General features: G+C 46.8%; 2 protein-coding genes and 1 long non-coding RNA gene across 3 annotated transcripts; 1 reads left to right on the top strand and 2 right to left on the bottom strand.

Moving 5' to 3' along the window:
- The first annotated feature begins 122 nt into the window (after positions 1-122).
- On the top strand, positions 123-22,314 carry LOC142821323 (uncharacterized). The gene is made up of 3 exons (XR_012898138.1): positions 123-271; positions 854-938; positions 21,854-22,314. It is a non-coding gene; the product is annotated as an uncharacterized LOC142821323 (long non-coding RNA).
- Positions 5,312-6,565, bottom strand: LOC102446552 (olfactory receptor 14J1-like). Its single transcript, XM_014579798.4, has one exon. The coding sequence runs from the start codon at positions 6,224-6,226 to the stop codon at positions 5,312-5,314; it is 915 nt and encodes a 304-aa protein (XP_014435284.4). The 5' UTR covers positions 6,227-6,565.
- On the bottom strand, positions 12,664-13,608 carry LOC102446319 (olfactory receptor 6F1-like). Its single transcript, XM_006135642.3, has one exon. It carries the CDS (start codon positions 13,606-13,608, stop codon positions 12,664-12,666), a length of 945 nt encoding a protein of 314 aa, XP_006135704.3.
- Positions 22,315-24,291: the final 1,977 nt, after the last annotated feature.

Genomic DNA, 24,291 nt, shown 5'->3' with positions numbered 1-24,291 from the left:
CGTTCTCACGGGCGCTCTGTGAGGTCACCGTCTCCCAACCTCCTCTGACCAATCAGCTGAGGTGCTGCAAAAGGCCCTTGTGATGTCATTGTAACCTCTAGCTTTGCCCTGCAAGGTTTGCATCCAGCCCCTTTGGAGGGTTGAGCAACAACCCCTGTATCACCCCCACTCATTCGGTGTCACTTCTGGGGATCAAGCCGGCTACACATGGATACATCAGAGGCGGGTCCACGTGCCTCACTCCGTTTGGCCAAGAATTAGGGACTTTACGGTAAGATAAGAACATTTGGCCATCTCCTCTGATGCCCCCATTTAATTAAACGTACCCCACCCTGCAAATTCCTACCCCACCCCTTAAGTCACCTGGAAAAAAGCAACATGTCAACCAATTAATCCATAAAATGAAATCAAATTAAAAAGTAACAGTCAAAGAAACACACTTGCATGCTCCAACCTCCAAAAGAAGAAAAGTCAGAGACTTCATGAAGTCCACTTGTGACTTTGCTGTGGTTGTTGGTATTCTGTGTAACAGGCTCAGATAGCATGGTGAGGTTCACAATGCAAATCCTTCAGACAGAGAAATGGGTGTGTAGGTAGATTTGTGGACATACATGGACATTCATCTTATTTATGCAGGTGTAATTCCAAATTAGCTCCGTTAATGTGAGTGGAGTTGGTCTTGATTTTATAACCTCATAAAAGGATTACAGCCCACGATCTCAAGGACGGAACTTTGTCATCAACTGGTTGCATGTATAAAAACATGCAAAATGAAATCACTGTCAAGGAGCAGTGATGGACATTTTAATTCTTGGTGAATAAATGTCACAGATTTGAGCTCCTTGTTTCTCAGGCTGTAGATGACCAGATTCATCATGGGAGGCACCACGGCGTAGAGCACACCCACCAAGAGATCCAGTTTTGATGCTGAGCTACAGGTGGGTTTCACAAGCTCTTTACTGACACATGGCCCATGACCTCTAATACAATCTGACACCTCCAGGGTAGAACTGTCTGCCTAGGTGAGTCACTTTTCAGGATTAAGACCAGCTAAAAGCAACGTTTGAAAATAGGGCCCAAAATAATTATTGCACATATGGTCTTCGTATTCATGAGAGTGTAAATATTAACCCTGAAGGGTCCCTACAAAGGCACGGAATAAAGCGCAGTGATGACCCTGTTATATCTCAAATAGAGACAAGTCCTTAGACAACCAAGTGACGAAGGGCCCAGATATTTAGGTGCCTCTAGGGGAAGCCTGGGGGCAGCGTCACAAATGGGGAATAGGTCAATTGGTTTCAACTTTCTCTCGTCTTTTGGGCTAAAATGGCAAAGCCACAGAAAGGTTTGGGGGTGATTGAGTTCTACGTGAACCAGTTTCCCAGGTCATAAATCATGGAATCATGAAGTTGGACAAGAACTCAGGAGACCAACCCCCTGCCCAAAACAGGGCCACGAACAAGCAAATTGTCCCAGCCAGGGCTTTGTCAAGCTGGGACTTAAACACCTCTAGGGATGGAGATTCCACCCCCTCCCTAGGGAACCCAGCCCAGTGCTTCCCCACTTTCCTAGGGAAATAGGTTTTCCTAATAGCCAATCTACACCTCTCCCACTGCTCCTTGTTCTGCCACCACTGAGAACAGCCTCTCTCCAGCCTCTCTGGAACCTCCCTTCAGGAAGTTAAAGGCTGCTCTCAAATCCCCCCTCGCTCTTTGCTTCTGCAGACCAAACAAGCTCAAATCCCTCAGCCTCTCCTCGTACATCAAGTGCTTCAGCCCCCAAATCATTTTGGTTGCCCTCCACTGGACCCTCACCAATGCATCTACATCCTTTCTGTAGTGGGGGGCCAAGAACTGGACACAATACTCCAGATGTGGCCTCACCAGAGCCGAATAAAGGGGAATAATCACTTTTCTAGATCTGCTGGCAATGCTCCTCCTAATGCACCCCATTATGCCCTAAACCTTCTTGGCTACAAGGGCACCCTGTTGACTCATCTCCAGCTTCACATCCATTGTAATCCCCAGGTTCTTCTCTGCCAAACTGCTGCTTAGCCAGTCGGTCCCCAGCCTGTAGCAGTGATTCTGCACTTGTCCTTGTTGAGCTTCATCAGATTTCTTTTGGCCCAATCCTCTAATCTGTCTAAGTCACTCTGGACCCTGTTCCTGTCCTCCAATGTCTCTCTCTCTCCCCTAGCATAAGGTATGTATAAACTATATCCCTTTTTGATAAAGAGATGTAAATTAGACATATCAAAATTGTAAATGAAGCGGGGATTCTAATTTCCCGTGATTCATTTGCATAATGGCAGCCACGGCTTTTTTTTAAAAAGCCGCTTTTCAAAAAAAATTTGGTCAAGACGGTGATCTTTCAACAGAAGTGCCCCATTTTGAAAGAAGCTGGATAATTTCATGGAGGTTAGGTCCATAAAAGGCTATTAGCCAGGAGATAGAAATGGTGTCCCTGGCCTCTGTTTGTCAGAGGCTGCAGAGGGATGGTAGGAGAAAAATCGATTGTTCATTGTCTTCGGTCCAACCTCTCTGGAGCACTTGACATTGGCCACTGTCGGCAGACAGGATACTGGGCTGGATGGACCTTTGGTCTGACCCAGTACGGCCGTTCTTATGTTCTTATCCTGTATACCTCATTTTTTGAGGTGTACAGAATCTTTCGAAACAGGGCATTTCTGTCTAAAGATCTCTGTCTTGGCAGAGGCCACCATTATGCAAATGAAGCACTGGAAATTCAAATCTTGGCTTCATTTACAATTTCAATATGTCTAATTCACATCCCTTTATCGAAAATGGGATGTAATTTAGACATGCCCTTACTGTCATGCACAAACTCACTGAGGGTGCACCCCTCCCCTCATCCAGGTCATTAATAAAGATGTTGAAGAAAATCGGCCCTAGATGCTTGGGGCACTCCACTTGAAAACGACCAACAACCAGACATCAAGACATTGATCTCTACCCATTGGGCCCGACTATCTAACCAGTTTTCTATCCATCTTACAGTCCATTTATCCATTCCATACTTCCTTAACTTGCTGGCATAATATTATTAGATAGATAGATAGATAGATAGATAGATAGATAGATAGATAGATAGATAGATAGATAGATAGATAGATAGATAGATAGATAGATAGATAGTGTGTGGGGAATGGATTGGACTAACTAGATTAGATTAGATTAGATTAGAATATAATCTAATTGACATTGGTGTTAATGTAGACTAATTCCAGTGACTGGTGAGCACAGTTTGGATTACTAGTGTAAATGTAGTGTTTAACAGAAAGAGAGAGTACATCTTCCCAGGCAGAAAATAATGCCATGAGCTGATTATCTTGTTATACATGAAATTATTTCACCGTATCTTTTTAGGGGGATAAGGTAAAATGCCACATTTATTGACAGTGTAACACTATGCTTTTATATGTATATTCACACATACCCACACACAAACACACAAATGCCATCTTGCTTTTGCTTAAAGTTTCCAGGCTGTTACTCACAATATCTCATGGGCCAGGCGAGTTAAACATGAGGGGCAGAAGTGGGGGTCAACACTCCAGTGTTGAGAAGACGAGCCCCAGAGATTTGTGCAAGACACCCTATTTTTTATAGGACTTTTCTCCCATCCAGGTCCATGCATTTTGCTGCATCAGCTCTTAATCAATCAATCACCATTCATTCTGCTTAATATCTGTTTATCTGAGAACAACAGAACGGCCATACTGGGTCATACCAATGGTCCAGCTAGCCCAGGGTCCTGTCTGCCAACAGTGGCCAATACCAGATGCCCCAGAGGGAAGGAACACAACAGATAATCCTCACGTGATCCCTCCCCGTCACCCATTTCCAGACAAATTATTCTTTACTCTGACATTAGTGTATTGGTGTCTTCTTCCCAGCATTATTTCAAGGCTGGCTTGTTTGTAACAGAGCACTTGCTTCTTAACACTCCAACGCTGCCCATATGTCTTCCGTTGGTCTGCGTTGTATTGGGTCCAATTTATGGTACGTTGATGCCGCTGAGTCTTCCATCTTCCTCCCCTCTTCCACTGTCTGGACTTTGTAGAGATAAGTCAGAGGCCCAACAGTTTCAAACATTCATACTCCAGTCACTCCCCCTCCCCAGGAACTACACAATCAGCTCACCCAAGGGACAAAGGGATACATTGATTATACAAAAGGTATCAATCTCACTCCTAATACAAAGCTACTGTTAGTACAGACTTTTAATTCATTCATTATATTTTCTTTATGGCACAGTCTATATTCTAATTACTCCTAAGACCAACAGTGTTATCATGATGAATTACAGGAATCCTTCTGATCTCTATCTGTCCCAGCATCAGATACAAACACAAGTAGTTTGCCTGATGGATCTCTACTAAGAGTAAGGCTAGATTACAAGTTTTTTTAGGAAAAAGGTACGCAAAATGCGCTCCGTATTTTGCATGCCTTTTTCTGATTCTTTTGTTGGAAGAGGCTTTTCCGACATTTGGCCCAACTTGACTGGGCCTTCTTCCTCGTAGAACAAGGAATACAGGGGGTTCTGAACCCTCCCCCCGCAGTCTAGCCGTACCCTAAGGGCCTAGAAGACTGTTCTTCCCTGCTAACCAGAGAAGGGCGGCTGGCAGAGTTAGAGTTCTTGTAACATTCATTCTCATTGTTAGGCCACAGAAGATTGGGCCTAGGGCGGTTATGCTAAGACAGACTGAGAAGAGTCCAGCAAAGGGCTCTGGGTAGTCCCTGAACAAAATTTGAGACATGAGTTGAGCGAGGGAATGAGAAAAGTGAACAGCTGCATCTTTGTACTTGCTGAGCTGAACAGCTTGCTTAAGGAATTGATAAGAAAACTCCCTGTCTCCTGGTTGTATGGTACTCGCCTTCTGTCTTAATAAGAAAGTTGCTGATGTATCATATCAAGGCCACCTTGTATAGTTGGCAAGGTACGCATGCATGCTAGAAGTATCTAACTAACAAAGGGGAGTGGATTGCTTAAGTAAATAGTCGATGACGTGACAGAACTGTATATATAACCCCACTTGTTATAGAAATTGGGGTCTGGTTCTCTGTAGAGACGGGCTGCTCTCTATTGTCATGTGGACTCTTCAATAAAGAGCTTTGTGATTAGACCTTGCTGTTGCTGCCTGTCTCTTTGCGGTCAGACAACGAACTGAAGTTAGAAGTCCCCAATATCATGCTATCCATTAAGCACATTACATAAAACATTACAAAACTCTGTAGTCTACAATATCCATAAAAACACCCAGAAGAAGCCTGTTCTTGGTGGATAACATTCACCCAATCAGTTTCCTCAAGGCGCTTTTGAGCTCCTTGTTCCTCATGCTGTAGATGACCGGATTCATCACGGGAGGAACCACGGCGTAGAGAATAGACACCACAAGGTCCAGACGTGATGCTGAGCTGGTGGGGGGTTTCAGGTAGCCAAAGGACGCAGTGCAAAGGAACAAGGAGACCACAGAGAGGTGGGGGAGGCAGGTGGAGAAGGCTTTGTGCCGGCCCTGCTCCGAGGGGATTCTCAGCACCGCTCTGAAGATCTGAATGTACGACAATATTATTAAAACAAAACAGCTGAAAAATAAGGCCGTACTGAAGACTATAACACCAACTTCAGTGATATCTGAGTCAGGGCAGGCCAGCTTGAGGAGCTGAGGGATTTCACAGAAGAACTGATCCACCGTATTACCTCCACAGAAGTTAATTGCAAATGTGTTCCCAGTATTCAGGGCAGAGTTGACAATACCACTGATCCAGGCGCTGGCAGCCATGTGGACACAAGCTCCCCTGTTCATCACTCTTTCGTAGTGTAGCGGTTGACAGATGGCAACATATCGGTCATAAGCCATGACGGTGAGGAAAGCAAAGTCCGTTGCAGTAAATAAAATGAAGAGAAAGACTTGGGCTACACAGCCCAGATGAGAAATCGTCTTGGTGTTCAATAGCGAATTGACCATGGACTTGGGGACGATGACGGAGATGGAGCCAATATCTAGGATTGACAAATTCATGAGGAAGAAGTACATAGGGGTGTGAAGGCGATAGTCCAGGGCTACGAGAGTGATAACGAGGAGATTTCCTACCAAGGCCATCAAGAAAATTACTAGAAACACCACAAAGTGTAAAATCTGCAGCTCCCGGACATCAGAGAATCCCCGGAGAAGGAACTCAGCCATGGTGGTTCTATTCGTCATCTCTGTCCTCAGAGCGTGTCACCTGCAGAGGAAGGACAAGGGCAGCTGCATCAGAGGGCTCCTCTCCACCGAGAATCAGTCTACTACTCGGCGCATAATCACGCCAATGTAAACCAGCTTCAGAGGATGGTGTCTGTAGCCACCAATAGGACCTAGGTGAGGCTTGGCAGAGCAAAACCAGAACAAATTCCAGCCCAACTCCAACACTCTTCGGAGCAACGATTGCCCTGGTGAGCCAATAGAGAACCGTTTGGTTATAAGAGACCAGGGATGCCGCTACACACGAGTCACAGCTACTGACTCTATTGTAATTAGCTGCCCTCTAAATGTCTGTCAGGGATGGTCTAGACAGTATTTGGTCCTGCCATGGGGGCAGGGGACTGGACTCGATGACCTCTCGAGGTCCCTTCCAGTCCTAGTATTCTATGATTTTATGATAACACCAAGCCCCAAACTAATTCCTATAGTTGAACTTCTAGCCAAAAAAAACCCCTCCACTCTTGATAACACAGCTGCCCGTGATGGAACCGTTCCACGGTTCCACTGTTTAAACCCTTCCACTGATTACTCACCCCCAGCGTTAAACACTGATCACATTTTGAAAGGAACCCAGAGTTTTGTTCCTCAGTGTGCCCCGTATATTAAAACCCAAATACACAATCACAACAGCAAACGTACTGTGCTGGTCTCCGTGGAAATGTCTCTGCTTAGGATTCACTGAATGATCCAGGATTCGTTAGTCACTACCTATGTGTATCGATAATGCCTCCTCTCTGTGTTAACCATCAGCTGTTTCTCCAGCCCATCATCGTATCCCTGAGTTGCTGGGTCTCTCCCTTTCCTAGCAGACAGGGAAATCCGCATCACAGCTGCCTGCTCCTCTCCTTGGACAGGTTTAGGTAAGAGGTGAACGACTAACTGAGATGAGAAATTGAGAGTCTCACCCACCAGCAGGGGATCCCTCCCCCAGATCTCACACGATGGCTGTATCCCTGGCAAGACCCTTGGCTAAAAACAAGGCACGTCACAGGCTCAAGGGGTGTCTCGAGGTATTGGATGATTAATGTATATACTTACAGCCCCAGGAGGCAGTGTTCCCTGTAAGCTGATGGGCAGAGCGCCCCCCCCAGCAGCAATTGTTTCTACTGGTAGTGCACATCCGCACCTGCCTCGGTGCACATCACAAACATTATTCTGCACATGGGTGGAAAAAGAAGAGGGAGCATTGTTGATTTATAATCGACGCTGACTTAGAACCTAGCAACACCAGAAGCTCAGCTGGTTGTCCCTTCATTCACGACACATTGTTACCTTTGGGTGAGCAGAGGTTTCTCTTCCCCTGCATTGCGTGAGCCTGTCCTGGGATGCAGCCACAGAAGGAACCCGGAACTCAGACTGCTCTCGGATGTTGGTTATTAAAGGAGGAACCAGAGACACACACTGAAAATTCAGTGCATCATCCCAAACTGATGTTGGGATTGGTCCTGCCTTGGGCAGGGGGCTGGACTTGATGACTCCTGAGGTCTCTTCTAGCTCTGGGATTCTATGATGTAGTTTGATCCAGTGTCTCTCATCATGTTCGCCTTTGGATTTTCACAGAGCTGCCTTGATTTACGTGTGCTGGGTAACAGGCCTTTAAAATTCATGTCACATTTATATCTTTTGCCAGTGAATCAGAGCTACACACGCGACCAATGTTTCCATCTAGTCTGCACATTGAGCAATTTGCCCCAGGGAGTTAATTATAACAGTGCAACTTTTAATAGTTAAGGAGTGATTCATTCCCACTGGGGACGAAACTGCAAGAATTTGGGGTTGCTGAAATTTTCGGTGTCTGATGTTTAACTTCTACCAGGCAAAAAAAACGAAGTTTTCTTTCTTTCTTTCTTTCTTTCTTTCTTTCTTTCTTTCTTTCTTTCTTTCAATTATGCATGCCTATATTTACAATTATACTTTTTTTTCTCAGTAAAGTATAATTTACTAAAGTACTCACCTGGCTGTGGGTGCAAATGGAGATTTGAAAGCTATTGAATTCACACTGGCTGAATTGTGAATTCACACTGACTGAACCAATACGGAGGGCCAGATCCCTGGCTGGGGTCCATCAATGTAGTATTAGTAAAGTCAGCAGAGTCAAATTCCCAAAGTACGTAAACCTACCATAGTTCCTTTGACTCCAGTGGGGTCAACGAAGCCAGATCCCCAGGTAATGTAAACTGGCCTATGAAGTTATTGCATTTCATGTGATGTAAGTATGTGTGACATGATGTTTTATTCTATGTTTCCTTCGTGCTGTGCGCAGTCAACCTGTGGAACTCCTCGCCGGAGGATGTTGTGAAGGTCGTGACTTTATCTAGCTCTTTTTAAAACCCTTTAAATTCATGGAGGATAGGTCTATCAAAACCTATTAACCAGGATGGGTAGGAATGGTGTCCCTAGCCTCTGCTTGTCACAGGCTGGGAATGGGTGACATGGCAGGGAACATTGATGACTCCCTGTTCTGTTCACTTCCCCCGAGGCACCTGGTGCTGGCTGCTGTTGGCAGACAGGATACTGGGCTAGATGGACCTTTGGTCTGACCCAGCCTGGCCGTTCTTATGTTTGTGTAACCACACACTTGCTGGGTGTGGTGCACTGTCCCATGAAGTGGCACTGAAACCACTTATGGGGAGAAAAATGAGTCTGCCTCTGCTCTATGGTCTTACCTGAGAGCCAGCTGGGCTTTTAGCTCACGTGGCAGAGGCTCCAAAAGTCGCAGGTTCGATTCCCCCTACTAGTGACCCATGTCTGCTGGTGTTACGTTTGCTCCTGCATGTGAGGTGCTCATGGCCTAGAAACTGCATCCTGTTTTAAGAACTGTGGAGGATTTGAGGATCTCTTGAACTCATGGTTAAGCGGGAAAATTGGCGGGTGAATCAATAGACGCTAGGTCTGGGGCTGGTAGGTGGCATCACAGGGACAGAGGGGGATCCCAAGCAGAGACACTGACCAGAGGAGGGACCTTCTCCGGCAGGAGGGAGGCCACCTGGAGAGAGAGGCAAGAAGGTGCCATTGGCAAACCAAGTGCTCATTCATGCCCAAGCCCTGAAGCATTGAACGGACATGGAGAAATGCATCTCTGGAAACCCCTCTGGCTCCTCTGTGTGGTAGAAGGAGACAGCTTGAGACATGAAGCCTGGTCTGAGGCCTCAGGGGTGAACTAGAGGAGTGTCGACACCTTGCAAGCCCATCAACATTCAAGCTGGTAGCAGAAATCAGGCCCAGGTAGGAAAGGTGTAGGGTGACCAGAGGTCCCAAAGTCAAAGGACAGTCTCGATATTCGGTGTCTTCTCTTGCACAGGTGCCTATTAACCCCTCCTTGCTTCAAGTTTTCACATTTTTTTTCTGGTCGCCCTAGAAACAGGCCTGCTTGCACGGCCACGGAGCCTGGCGAGGACGGGCTGATATTACAAGAACAGACCTGTTGCTGAGAAGTGCTCGATGGAGGAAGGGACGGATTAACTCTTTTGGGGTCCCAGGGCTATTAGAATTTTTAGGGCGCCTAGGCTACAGGTTGGGGCCAAAGTGAGGTTTTTAGAGGGTATGTCTACACTACAGCACTAATTCGAACTAACTTAATTCAAATTAGTTAATTCAAACAAAGGTAATTCGAATTAGTGCATCTAAACCTAAAAACTTAATTCAAACTAGCATGTCCACATTGAGTGGACCCTGAACCAGGGTTAAGGATGGCCGGAAGCAGTGCCGGCAGGGCATCAGGTTAGGACTTAGAGCGTGGAGCTGCTGTCTCAGGCTAGCCAAGGGCTGTGCTTAAAGGGACCCGACCCCCCACCCCGGACAGACAGACAAGCGAGCGGTGAACCCTGAGAACTAACTCAATGAGGGACAGCAAAGCAGTCCTGGCTTGAAGTGCCCTGAGTGCTCGAACTCGGCACATCATAGCACTCGGCTATCAGCCCGGCTGCACTTGCCGCAGGCTGCCATCTGGTGGGGGTCAGTCGGGGGGCTGTCAGGCCCCAGGAGAACAGTACACAGCCATGCGGCCAGTAGCAAGGGGACTTCTCTTTGCAAGGTTGGCTCAGGGATCCACCTGTCCTGCCTTGGCAAGCAAAAGCTCAGAGCTCACATCTGACCCCGATGGCTGGAACCAGACCCAGAAGAGCCCCACTCACAGTACAGACAGCAGCCGGCTGACTTCACAACAGTGTAACGCATCGAGGGTTTAACCCGGCCCCTCCGCCCTGTGCTGCAGCAGGCACACGGATTCCTTCTGCCCGGATAAGCCAAGCGAGCTGAGCAGAAAGGCTGGCCGGCTTGGTTTTGGTTTCTGGAGGGGGGGTGGCAGGTGGGGAGCAACCGCGGGTGGAGGGGAGGTTACACACGGGGGGGGGTGCCCCAGCTCGCGCCCAAGGATGCAGGTGCTGCAGGTGCCTGAACTGTTGTGCGCGTCGGGGGGAGGGAGTGGGACACGGCGTGCCAGTGGGGAGTGGGGGGAAAGAGGGTCAGTTATGTAACCTCAAGTTGTGCTTAAAAGAAGCACCCGGGATCTTTTTTAGGGGGAATAAGGCAACACGCCACATTTATTGAACATGCATAAATCAATCTATACTTTATCATATGCATTTGATACATCGCACTCATGCACTCACTCACACGCATACACATGCACACTCCGTCTTGTTACAATAGTTGCTCCTCTAACTGCACTGGCCAGGTGAGTTAGTTGGGGGAGGGGTGGAGCCGGGCTCCTGCCAATCTGGATCGATGCTCCCATGTTAACAAGACAAAAAAACCCGGGGTCCCTCTGCAAGACGCCTCCTATTTATCCCTCTCATGCAGCCAATTAGTCATCACCTGGCCTTTGGTAATGCTGCTTCAGAGAGAGTCCTTCCAAGGGCGGGCGCTTGCTGCTGGACTCCCGTCTGTCCAGTCTTCTTTTCAATGAGCTCGCTGCACAGGTGTTGTCTTGGATCTGGCTCCCAGACCTTCTCCACCCTGGCAACTGCTCCTGGAGGAGCTCCCCTTTCATTCTCCATTCACACTTCATTCATTTCAACAGGGCAATCAAGGAAAGGAGTGCGCTCCGTTCTACTCCTAGCAAAAGACATTTTTCTTTACCTTAACTATTCCTAAGGCTTATAACATGAAGGCTACGTCTACACTGGTCCCTTTTCCGGAAGGGGCATGTAAATTTCATGAGTCGTAGTAGGGAAATGCGCGGGGGATTTAAATATCCCCCGCGGCATTTAAATAAAAATGTCCGCCGCTTTTTTCCGGCTTTTAAAAAAGCCGGAAAAGAGCGTCTACACTGGCCCCGATCCTCCGGAAAAAGCGCCCTTTTCCGGAGGCTCTTATTCCTACTTCAAAGTAGGAAGCGCTTTTTCCGGAGGATCGGGGCCAGTGTAGACGCTCTTTTCCGGCTTTTTTAAAAGCCGGAAAAAAGCGGTGGACATTTTTATTTAAATGCCGCGGGGGGTATTTAAATCCCCCGCGCATTTCCCTACTACGACTCATGAAATTTACATGCCCCTTCCGGAAAAGGGGCCAGTGTAGACGAGCCCAAAGAGCTTAATACAAAGTTATATGAGAATGATACATGGTTAGATGGAAATGTTGCAGAGATTTATCCACACTCATGGGCGGGAGGGGGCGAGTCCCGGGAGACTACACGCTGGAGGGGAGCCCCAGTTCACACCCGGGGCTGCAGGAGTTGCAGGGGGCAAGGCGGGACTCTGATTGGGTCCAAAAGTACCTTAAAACCTTCTCCTGGAGGAAAGATTATCCCAGGTAAAGTTTGGTTGTGGTAGCTCTTATAGGCTGCGTCTAGACTGGCAAGTTTTTCTGCAAAAGCATTTGCTTTTGCGCAAAAACTTGCCAGCTGTCTACACTGGCCGCTTGATTTTCCACAAAAGCACTGACGTTCTACTGTCCAAAATCAGTGCTTCTTGCGCAAATACTTTGATGTTCCCATTCGGGCAAAAGCTCTTTTCTGGAAATGTTTTTGCACAAGAGGGCCAGTGTAGACAGCTAAAAACTGTTTTGCACAAAAAAGCCCCGATGGCGAACACGGCGATCAGGATTTTCTTGCGCAAAAACCGCGTCTAGATTGGCAGGGACGCTTTTGCGCAAAAAGTGCTTTTGTGGACAAGCGTCCGTGCCAATCTAGACGCTCTTTTCTGCAAATGTTTTTAACGGAAAAACTTTTCCATTAAAAGCATTTGCGGAAAATCATGCCAGTCTAGACGTAGACATAGTGTCCAAGTTATTAGTGCACAAACATTCGCCATTATGTATTAGATCTGCAGAAAATGTTAAATAGTGAAGTGACGATAAAGATGCTGCTTGCTTAGGGTTCAATTAGGTCTCTGGCAGGTTCTGTCCAATGAGAATAGGCTAACAATACAGTCCAGGAAGATGAAAGTCATTTACATTCAAATTCATATCCTCTTGAACAGCTTCCCTAAAGCCTCCTTCACTTCTTTATTTCTCAGAGTGTAGATGAAAGGGTTTAACAGCGGCGTTACGATAGTGTTCACAGTGTTGACGAACTTATGCATGTCAAAAAAGCTGTACCTGTAAACTCTGATGTAGAGGAAGATATTGGAGCTGTACCACATAACCACAACAATGAGGTGGGCAGAGCAGGTGGAAAAGGCCTTTTGCCGGCCTCGGGCAGACGGGATCCTCAGGATGGTGGAGATGATGAAAATGTAGGAGACCAGGGTTGTCAAACATGATCCCAGGATGACGATGATTGCCATAAGGAAACCGACCCACTTAACCACAGAAATGTCTGAGCAGGAGAGAAAGATCAAGGAATCGGCTCCGCAGAAGAAATTATTGATGACGTTAGAGCCGCAGAAGGACAACCTGGTGACCAGAGAATTGTGGATACTCATACAAAGGAAACCCGACACCCAGCATAAAAAAGTCAGATGAGTGCATTTGGTGCTGCTCATGAGGGTGCTATAGCGCAACGGGTAGCAAATGGCCAGATAGCGGTCATAGGCCATGACAGACAGGAGGAAAAATTCTGTGCAGCCCAGAGAGAAAATGAAGTACATCTGCAGGATGCAACCAACAAATGAGATGGTTTTGCTTTTCCCCAGGAAAATGGAAATGGCCTTAGGGACAGAGGCTGTGGTGTACCAGATCTCCAGGAAGGAGAGGTTGGAAAGGAAGATGTACATGGGCGTTTGGAGGTGAGGGCGAGCTATGACTACAGCTATTATGGCAAAGTTTCCTGTGACAGCCAAGATGTACGTCATGGTAAACACCACAGAGAGCGAAATCTGCAAAAGCTGATTGCCGGGGAATCCCAGCAAGATAAACTCTTGTGCGCTGGATTGATTTTCCTTCTCTACTCCAGTCATGGGCTCCATCTGTCAAGAGAGAAGACACGTAATTCAGGGGCAAATTAGTTACATGGATTCTTGGCCATCAGAGGTGACATTTTCACCTAGTTAGTTTGACAGGCTCCATTTACCATGAACTCACAGTTAATTACATTCATTGTATTACTTTATTAACTGAGTCCCTTACTGGCCACTCTATTATCTTGCTTGGGATCAATTTCAGCCTGAGAAGTCTATAGACCCATTCGTCCTCCAATCTGCCCATTTATGGACCCATCAGATCTCTTCAGATCTCTGGAATCCCCGTGAGGTTCCAAGACTTGGGAGTTCACTGGATATTTACCGTTGATTTTCACAACTCCACGGATAATTCTTTTAGCTCTCTTGGATGTGATTATCTGGATCTGCTGCTGTAAAAATGTCTATTTTTTGTCACTTCTCTTCCACACCCTGATGAGACTTGAGAAGGTTTTCAGCATTTAGCATTCCCACTAGATGCCTCAATCCCTTATAATATGTGGCCCTGAGCTGCAGTTGAAATGTTATTCCACCCAGCAACGTGACCAAATCCTTTTCCCACCAATTTATTGAACTTCTGAACAAACAAGTGATATTTTGTGCTGAATCCTTTGTTACCTACTCATTTCCCGAATGTGAAGCAATCAGGGGAAAGGAACACTCTTTCCTGGATGTAAGTAGCAACCTGCAGGATATCCATGACTGAAAGTGTGAAAAGGAACATTCTGAATCGATTTTCCTTCGCCCACTCTTGAGTTCTTCTGGTCACACAAGAGATTCATGGAGTTAGTTAAAAGAGAGACTGGAATAGGAATTTCATATTAATTAGTGTCCCAGGCGTGCTAACTTCTGCATACTCATTACTTACAATCCCCGGCTTTTGTGCTTTGCTTTTCATCAGTAGATCTCAAAGCCTTTTACCGACAGGGGCAGGATCACTATTCCCACTTTAGAAAAGAGGGAACTACAAACCAGATCTAATGTCCCTGGTTTTGCACTCAGCTGGGAGGGAGGAGAACTGAGCTGAAGCAGAGAAAAATTCAGATTTTGGTATTACTCTGAGGAGTGTAGGAACCTTGTTCCCATAGACTCTCGAACTCTATTTTGATAAGGTTGGACAGACATCTATCGGGGTGATCTAGACGATGCTTTGTCCAGCCATGAGGGCAGAGGACAGGACTTGATGACCTCTTGAGGTCCCTTCCAGTTCTACTGTTCTAGAACTGAGAAATGTTAGCTCATTTATTTACAGATGGGGAAACTGAGGCACTGTTATGTGACTTTCACACAGCAAGTCAGTGACATAGGATAATCAACAACTCCTAATTTCCCATCTGCTAGAACAGGCCATAGCTGAAATAGTCAAAGCTACCTAAGGGGCCAATTTAGAAAGCCTTTAGATGCCCAAAGTGATTGTTCAAAGGGGCTGCGTGTCTAGCATAGATTAGAATCTGTTATTTGTAGTGGTCTGAATGATTCTAAATGTCTCTCTTGGTGCTTACATATCTTCAACAAGCTAGTGCTTAGACAACCAAATTCCCATGGAAATGAGCAAGGGGTGGGCAGCTGGGTGGTGCTTTGCGTAGTGAAAACCTCAGCCTGCTTCTAACCGCAATGATCACTCCATGTTTACATTTGTATCTTGTGGGCTCACTGAGTCAAATCCGCACCAAAATCTGCAGATCTCATACTCCCCTCCCGCCCATGCATGCAAGAGTTTCAAAAATGAAATGAAGGACAGAAATGGAGAGAAAAAAAGTGAGAGAGAGACCATGGGAATATGTTAGACATGGACCAATTACTGCACACAGGAAATCTTTTCCTTCCAACCCGATATGGCCCAGTTGTACATTTTAAAGTATAGAAAAGTATTTATTAATATTTCTTTCTTTCTTTCTCACACTCATGCTCACGCTCATGCCCAGGCCCATGCCCATGCCCACACACATAATCTGGAGGACTTGGCTTATTAGCATTTGCTCAGAAAATCAGTCAGAAGAGACCCAGCCCTTCACACTGTATCTTGTTCCTTTAACATTTCTTGGATTCCGAGGAAAAAAATGCCTTGCTAATGGGGGTGCCATAGATTTCCCCCAGTCATAAATCCAACATGTAAAGACTTCAGAAACGTCCTCCTACGTATGGCACAGATTTCTGTACTGATTTGAAACTCACTCCATGAGTATTTAATCCTCCCCCTCCTACCTTTCCCCTTACCTGTTTGTGTACTGACGGCAACTCAACAATCCTACAAATAAGCCTAATTTATATTCCTTGGATGTGCCTTTGGGATTTGGTCTCAACAGAATTTCACGATTTTTTCCACAATGTGCCAGCCCCTGGCCGACTAAGAACAGTGCTCTCGATTAAAGACAAGCCATGGGGATTAGAAAACCTTGGTCCTGTATCTCCCCTGACTTGCTGATGGATCACCGTGTGATTGTTACTATTCCTTGGGCCTCACTGTGTCCTTCTGTAAAAGAAAAAAGGCTGGATTTGTAAAGAGATTCACACGCCTCCTATGAATGTAAAACCCGCTCGCATCTGTTCCTGTGAGGTACTCCTCTACTTCTCATACTCACATCATGTGTCTAAATACCTTTAGAGTTCTGGCCGTATGCAGCTGGCCCAATTTAAGAAACAAAGTCAAAATATCGACAAGCCATAAAGTGGTGAAATATACATAAGTATATAGAACCAGAGATCAGAATGTAAAGATATTCAGAAGTCTCAAGATAGGTAGTAAGGTACCTAGTGGGAAGTTCACAAGTCGATAATATGGTTAAATCATAGAATAGATTTATAGAATCCTAGGGCTGGAAGAGACCTCAGGAGATCATGGAATCCAGCCCCATGCCCAAAGCAAGACCAAGCACAGCTCAATCATCCCAGCCAGGTCTTTGTCAAGCTGGGATTTAAACACCCCAAGGGATGGAGATTCCATCCCCTCCTGAGGAAATCCATCCCAGTGCTTCCCCACCCTCCTAGTTATTAATTTTTTCCTAGTAGACAATCTTGACCTCCCTCACTGCAATTTGAGACCATTTCTCCTTGTTCTGCTCTAGATCTCCTTGGAATTCTCCTCCTAGTGCAGCTCAATATGCCATTAGCCTTTTTGTCTAGAAGGCCACCCTGTTGACTCATATGCAGCCTCCCATCCACTGGAATCCCCAGGTCCTTTTCTGCCGAACTGCTATTTAGCTAGTCGGTTTGAGCCTGTACCAATGCTTGGGATTCTTCTGTCCTAAGAACAGGTCTCTGCACTTGTCCTTATTGAACCTGATCAGATTTCTTTTCTCCCAGTCCTCTAATCTGTCCAGGTCACTCTGGAACCTATCCCTGCCCTCCAGAATATCTACCTTTACTCCTAGCTTACGATCATCCACAAAACTCGCTGAGGATGCAATCCATCCCCTCATCCAGGTCATTAATAAAGATGTTGAACAAAACAGGCCCTAGAGCTGATCCTTGAGGAATCCCTCTAGAAACCGACTGCCAACCAGACATTGAGCCGTTGATCACTACCTGCTGGGCCTGACAGTCTAGCCAGCTTTCTATCCACCTTACAGTCCATTTCTCCAATCCATACTCCCTTAACTTGCTGGCAAGAATATTGTGGGAGACCGTATCAAAAGCTTTGCTAAAGTCAAGATAGGTCACATCCACTGGCTTCCCCATCTGCAGCCTCTCAGCCAGTTACCTCATCATAGAAGCTAATCAGGCTGGCGTGGCATGACTTGCCCTTGGTGAATCCATGTCGGCTATTCCTGATCACTTTCCTCTCTTGTACATGTTTCAAAATGGATTCCTTGAGAATCCCCTTCATGACTTTTCCGGTGACTGAGAGTATAAAACTCCATCTGAATTCAATAGGATTTAGATGTTTCAGCCAATGAGATGATTTAGTTGGGGTTGGTCCTACTTTGGGCAGGTGGCTGGGCTTGTTTGCTTACTGAGGTCCCTGCCAATGCTATGATTCAATGAAAATTGCACAAGGCACCTAATTACTAAAGGGTATGTCTGGAGTACATGGCTCCATTGACGGAGCCATGTAGATGAGTTTACTAGACATAGGAAAATATAGCGGCAATTAAAATAATCACCACTTCATTTACATCAAAATGGTTGCCACGCTGTGCCGCTAAACAGTTGATCGGCACAGCGTGGCAGCCTGGACACGCCGCTGTCAACAAGGGAAGCCTTTGTCAACCTCTCCATTATGCCTTGTGAAATGTCCTATGTCTAGTAAACTCAACTACATGACATACCCATAGAAAATGTATCTCTAGTTCCCACAAAAATTGTATATTGGCTGTTGCATAAACACCAAACATGATTCTGGGCTGCATTAACAGTAGTGTTGTGAGCAAGAGATGAGAAGTATTTCTTCTGCTCTACTCTGTGCTGAATGGGTTTCATTTGGAGTATTGAGTCCAGTTATGGGCACCACTTTTCAAGAAAGATGTGGAGAAATTGGAGAAGATCCAGAGAAGAGTAACAAGAATGATTAAAGGGCTAGAGAACAAGAGCTCCGAGGAAAGACTGAAATAATTGGGCTTGCTTAGTTCAGAAAAGAGAAGACTTAGAGGGGTCATGATAGCGGTTTTCAAGTATCTAAAAGGGTGTCAAAAGGAGAAGGGGGGGAGGGAATTGCTCTCCTTGGTCTCTGAGGATAGGGCAAGAAACAATGGGGTTAAATTGCAGCAAGGGAGGCTTAGGCTGAACAACTTCCTAAATTTCAGGGTGGTTAAGCACTTGAATAAATTGCCTCAGGTAGTAACCTAAAAGCAAACCAGCCCCAGGAAAACCCCAGGGATCCCACAGGTTCACCTGGTGGCCTATAAACAAACCAGCCAGGGTTGTGCTGCTGGCCTAAAAGTAAACTGGTCACAAGGTGAACCTCTAGGATCTAAGGGGGTTGACCTGGTGGCTCTTTTGGTTTGGGACTACCACTCCAACGTTATTGGATCCTATAGAATGATCGACTGGACCAAAAGCAAACCAGCCATAAAGTTACCTCCATTGAATCCTATGAATTGACTTCCTGGCCCAAAAGCAAACTGGCCACCAGGTCCACCCCAACAGGTCCCTTCCTGAAAGGAGGTTGGCCCTCAGATCCGCTCTTTTGGATTCTGTGGGTTTACCTGGTCCCCTAAATGGAATCTGACCATCACAACAACCCCTTAGATTCTATGGGGTGTGGCAGGGTCAGTCCCACTCCTGGGCCCCTGACCCCTGTTCAGCCCACTGTCCTGCAGAATAGCAGTCACAGTATATGGCTCACTTGCCTTGGTTTGAGATTTGTTGTCTCCCTGTCGTCTTTAACAAGGTCGATGCTGCTCTCCTGGCTCCTCCGGTGTCTTTCTCTCCCCAAACTCCTCCTCAGCTCTCTCTCCCCTCACCAACAGGGAGAGTTCTTAAATAGTTCTTCAAGCAGCCCCAATTAGTTTCACCCCGGCCTTAATTGATTTTGCAGCCGCCCTGTCTCAGCTGCCCCTAATTAGCCAGGATTGCTGATTCTCTCTGCAAGAGCTGCCTCTTTCCCCTTCCACCAAGCTCTTTAACCTGCTGTGTTACCCCTGCTCTGTCACAGGGGTTGACCTGGTGTCCTGAAATGAAGCTGGCCATCAGGTCAACCATGTTTGATTTTATGGGTTTACCTGGTCTCCTGAAAGGAGGTTGGCCATCAAGAGAACCCTTTTGGATTGTATGTGATTTCCTGTTCACGGAAGCTGGACCTCTGGTCACCCTTTTGGATTCTATGGGTTTACCTGGTCTCCTAAATGGAATCTTGCCATGACATCAACCATTAGATTCTATGGGGTTTACCTGGTGTACTGAAATGAAGAAGGCCATCAGGTTAACCTCATTTGATTCTATGGGTTTACCTGGTCTCCTGAAAGCAATTACAATCAGGTTAACCCTCTTGGATCCTATGGGTTTATCTGTTGTCCTGAAAGGATGCTGACCATCAGGTCAAGCCCATTGGATTCTATGGGTTTACCTGGACACCTGAAAGGAGGCTGGCCATCAAGTGAACCCTTTTGGATTGTATGGATTTACCTATTGTTCTGAGAGGAAGCTAGCCATCAGCTCAACCTCATTTCAACTTGTGGATTTACCTGGTCACCTGAAAAGAAGTGGCCATCAGGTCAATTATGTTGGATTATATGGGATTACCTTGTCTCCTGTAAGTAAACTAGGCATCAGATCAACCCCTTCAACTTTGTAGGGGTTTACCTGGTGTCCTGCCAGCAAATAGCTCCCAGGCCAAACCTATTGCTTACTATGGGTTTAAGTGCTGCCTTCCAAGCCACCAGGTCAAGCCCACAGGGCTAGATAGCAGTCTCACTCCAGCCATACAGCCATCCCAGCCTAGGAGCGAGGGGCAAGCACCCTTAGGACTTCCAAACCCACATAGAAAGCCCTGGGAAACCTCCCCATTGTCACTTGCAGGTCACAAGGCTCTTGCTCTTGACTATTTACATATGATGGCCAAGACACAGAGGCCTCCCTTGATGGCTTTCAATCACACACTGAACAATCCAAAAGGATTTCTCATTCCATGTGTCTAAATTAAGCACAGGAGTGACACAGACACCGAAATAAGAGAAATAGAAGCAGCAGGTCATGACTTGGAGGTTGACGGGTGACATGAAATCTTTTGCTGAAAGCCCCTTTGAGTTATGGATCTTCATGAGGGGTTTGGCAACCCAGATGGGAGTGCTTGGTTGAGGGAGGGCATGCACAATCGGGAGCCAGACAAATAGGGGGCAGTCTGGCACTGCTGAGACAAGGGGGAAGGATATGAGACGGGTTGAGGAAAGGGGTAATGGGGTAAGGGTGGGGTTGTGGTGTGAGAGGGGAAGCAAAATAGAGTGGGGGTTTGGTGACTGGCATTTTCTAGGAACTTCTCCAGTCTCCCAATGTATTCCCAAATATACTCTGTGACAGAGTGTGGGAGGAACACAGCTCCTTTGATAATCGCTTAGATTGGAAGCTACAGATTTACTGTCCTAAAAGCAGGATGGATATCAGGTCAACCCCATTGAACATTGTTGGTTGACCTGATGGCCTGAATGCAAGGTGGCCACCAGGTCAACCAAAATGGATTCTGTGAGTTTATCCAGTCTCCTGAAAGGCAGTTAGTTACCAGGTGAACCCTACAAGAGTCTATAGGTTTACCTGCTGTCATGGGAGGAATCTGGCCATCAGGTCAACCCTTTAGATTCCATAGGGTTTACCTGGTCTCCTGAAGGGAAGCTGGCCATCAGGTCAAAATATTTGGATCCCCAAGGTTTACCTGGTGTCTTAAAAAGAATATGGCCAACAGGTCAACTCCATTGGATACGTTGGGTTTACCTGGTGCCCTAAAAGGAAACTGGCCATCTGGTCAACCATGTTGGATTCTATGGGCTTACCTGTTGTCCTGAAGAAAGCTGGCCATCAAGTCAACCTTTTAGATTCCATAGGGTTTACCCAGTTTCCTGAAAGGAAGGGGGCCATCAGGTAAAAAAAAAATGGATCCCTTGGGTTTACACAGAGTACTAAAGGGTATATGGCCACCAGGCCAACCCCATTGGATACTATTGGTTCACCTGGTGCCCTAAAAGGAAGCTGGCCATCAGGTCAACCTTTTAGATTCTATAGAGTTTACCTGGTCTCCTGAAAGGAAGCTGGCCATCAGGTCAAACTGTATGGATACCTGTGGTATACCTAGTCTCCTAAAGGGTATCTGGCTACCAGGTGAAACCCATTGGATACTATGGCTTCATCTGGTAACCTAAAAGGAACATGGTCATCAATCTATTTGGATCCCCAAGATTTACCTGGTGTTCTTAAAGGTATATGGCAACTAGGTTGACTGCATTGGATACTACGGGTTCACCTGGTGACCTAAAAGAAAGCTGGCCATTACGTCAACCCTGTTCCATTCTATAGGGTTTACCTGTTGTTCTGAAAGGAACGTGGCCATCAGCTCAACTCAATTGGATCCTATGGGTTTACCTGGTGTTCTGCAAGCAAACCAGGTCCCAGGACAAACCTAGGGCATACCATGGGTTTAACTGCTGCCTTCAAAGCCACCAGGTCAACCCCACAGGTCTAGACAGCAGTCTCACTCCGGCCATACGGCCATCCCAGCCTAGGAGCGAGGGGCAGGCGCCCTCAGGACTTCCAAACCCACAGACAAAGCCCTGGGGAACCTCTCCCATTTATACTTGCTGGTCACAAGGCTCTTGCTCTTGTTCTACAGGAGGCTGAAGGAAACCCCCCTGTTATACACTCAGCAATGAGGACTCCCTCCGTGTGGGCAGAGGGGAGACCCAGCGCTCCAGGGACGAGGTGTCTGTGGACGTTCCTGCCGGAGCAAAGAATGTCGGCAGGCGCGACTCTGCCATAGACGGAGTCATCACCACTTGAGCAAGCTGGATTCTCCGCAACCTCAGACACCCCTTAACGCCAGTGGACGTGACCCTGACTCTGAGAGAGACCCCCGGACAGGGAGGCAGATGGGATGTCCCTCGACTGGGCCCCCCGGGGCGAGATTCAGCCCAGCCGTGGCGGGATACACAAGGTAGAAGGTGGAGAGGGGACTGGGGGACAGAACCAGGCTGAAGGACTTCTGGGCTCTGATCCCCTCTCTGCACCAGCCTGAGCCCCCCAACTCAGGACTTTTTCCAGCATGTAACCAGCCAAATAAACCATGTGACACAGCTCCGGGCCAAGCCGTCAGAATGAGGGGAGGGAAAAGGACAGCCCTGCCTCCGCCCAGGCTGGGCAGGGAATCCCCCCAGCCTTCTGGAACTCTCCTGTGGGGAGAGAGCTGGAATTCCAGCCCTTTGGGGCTTCCAGAGCCAGGTTCCACGGCAGTTACACTGAGGGCCAGAGAGAGCGGGGGAACCCCAAAACCTGTCTCCTGTGATTGGGAGCAGATCCCACAGATTCTCTCCCAGCAGATTTCAGATTAACGTGTTTGTCTCTGTCTATTTTTTCTCTTTTTTAATAAAAACCCGATTTTAAATATTCCATATTTTTTACCTTTTCCTATATATAGTCATGTGTGTGTCTTCCTTTATTTGATTGTCATACACATTTATTACCGTTCTGCAAGGGTCTGTGGTTTTCTATTTCCTTTCATTATTTTCATTGTGTTTTAAATCACGTTACCATTGCCAAATGACTATATTTGTTGTTATTTTATTTCTAATATTTTAGTACTTTGCAATTGGATTGTGACTATTGTTATTTCACTTTATATTTTAAAATTTAGTTCCATGTTTTGTTTTATTTTATTTTCAATCTCTTGGCCAGCCTTCTTTTGGGGACCTTTCCCTGTCATAGTTTGGAGACCCAGAAACCAGGCCTGTGTCCCTTCCTCATAGCCATGTCCCATGCCGGGTGTCTGGCCTCTGATTCCAGCCATCCCCTCTCGCTGAGCCTCATTTGTGACCCCGGGTGGGGGCTGGTTCATGTGTTAGGGAGAAAAGGCTGAGCTGCATTTTCAGATCTCTCAGCGTAACCAATTGACAGTGAGTGAGACTTCTAGGGAGCAAGGGAGACTGAAAGGGGGGTTCAGAGCAGCATCATGCCCCTACTGAATCCCTGGCCTCCAGCCCCACAAAGCTATTCAGGGTCTGTGGGGACTTGTGCTCTTCTGTGGCCTGGTGGGAAATAGGGATTTGACACTTGACCAGGAGGAACACTGGGCATGGTGACATTGGATTGTATGGATTTACCTGCTGTCCTGGGAGGTATCTGGCCAACTCTGTATATTCTATAGGGTTTACCTGGTCTCCTGAAAGGAAGCTGGCCATCAGGTCAACCCATTTAAATCCCCTGAGTTTACCTGATGCCCTAAAGAGAATCTGGCCACCAGGTCAACCCCATTGGATTGTATGGATTTACCTGCTGTCCTGAGATGAATCTGGCCATCGGGTGAACCCCTTAGATTCTATAGGGTTTACCTGGTGTTCCAAAAGGAAACTGGGTGGGGGCTGGTTCATGTGTTAGAGACAAAACTCTGAGTAGCATTTTCAGCTCACTCAGTGTAACCAATTGACAGTGAGTGAGACTTCTAGGGAGCAAGCGAGACCCGAAAGGGGGATTCAGAGCAGCATCAAGATGCCATCGAATCCCTGGCCTCCAGCCCTACAAGGCTATTCAGAGTCTGTGGGGACTTGTGCTCCTCTGTGGCCTATTGGGAAGCAGGGATCTGGCATTTTACCAGGAGGAACACTGAAGACAGTGACACTGGATTGTATGGGTTTACCTGCTGTCCTAGGAGGTATCTGGCCATGAGGTCAACTCCTTAGATTCTATAGGGTTTACCTGGTCTCCTGAAAGGAAGCTGGCCATCAGGTCAACCCATTTGGATCCCCTGGGTTTACCTGGTGTCCTAAAGGGACTCTGGCCACCAGGTCAACCCCACTGTATACTATGGGTTCATCTGGTTACCTAATCGGAGGGCAGCCATTAGGTCAAGTCTGTTGGATTCTATATGTGTACCTCATGTCGTGAAAGGCGGTTACACCAATAATGTGCACAGAAAGATGCCAGTGCAGAGCTCCGTTTGAGCTGACTTATCATCACAGATGCTAAAACAGGACCCCTTGGCCAGGTATTTTGGGACTTTGGATACCGAAGCAAAATTTCATGAATTGTAAGGGAGGCACCAACTGCTGGATTTGCTTC

Source organism: Pelodiscus sinensis, chromosome 30, assembly GCF_052426305.1.
Source record: "Pelodiscus sinensis isolate ZL-2025 chromosome 30, ASM5242630v1, whole genome shotgun sequence".
Taxonomy (NCBI): Eukaryota; Metazoa; Chordata; order Testudines; family Trionychidae; genus Pelodiscus; species Pelodiscus sinensis.
This window is presented reverse-complemented; position numbering and strand designations above follow the sequence as displayed.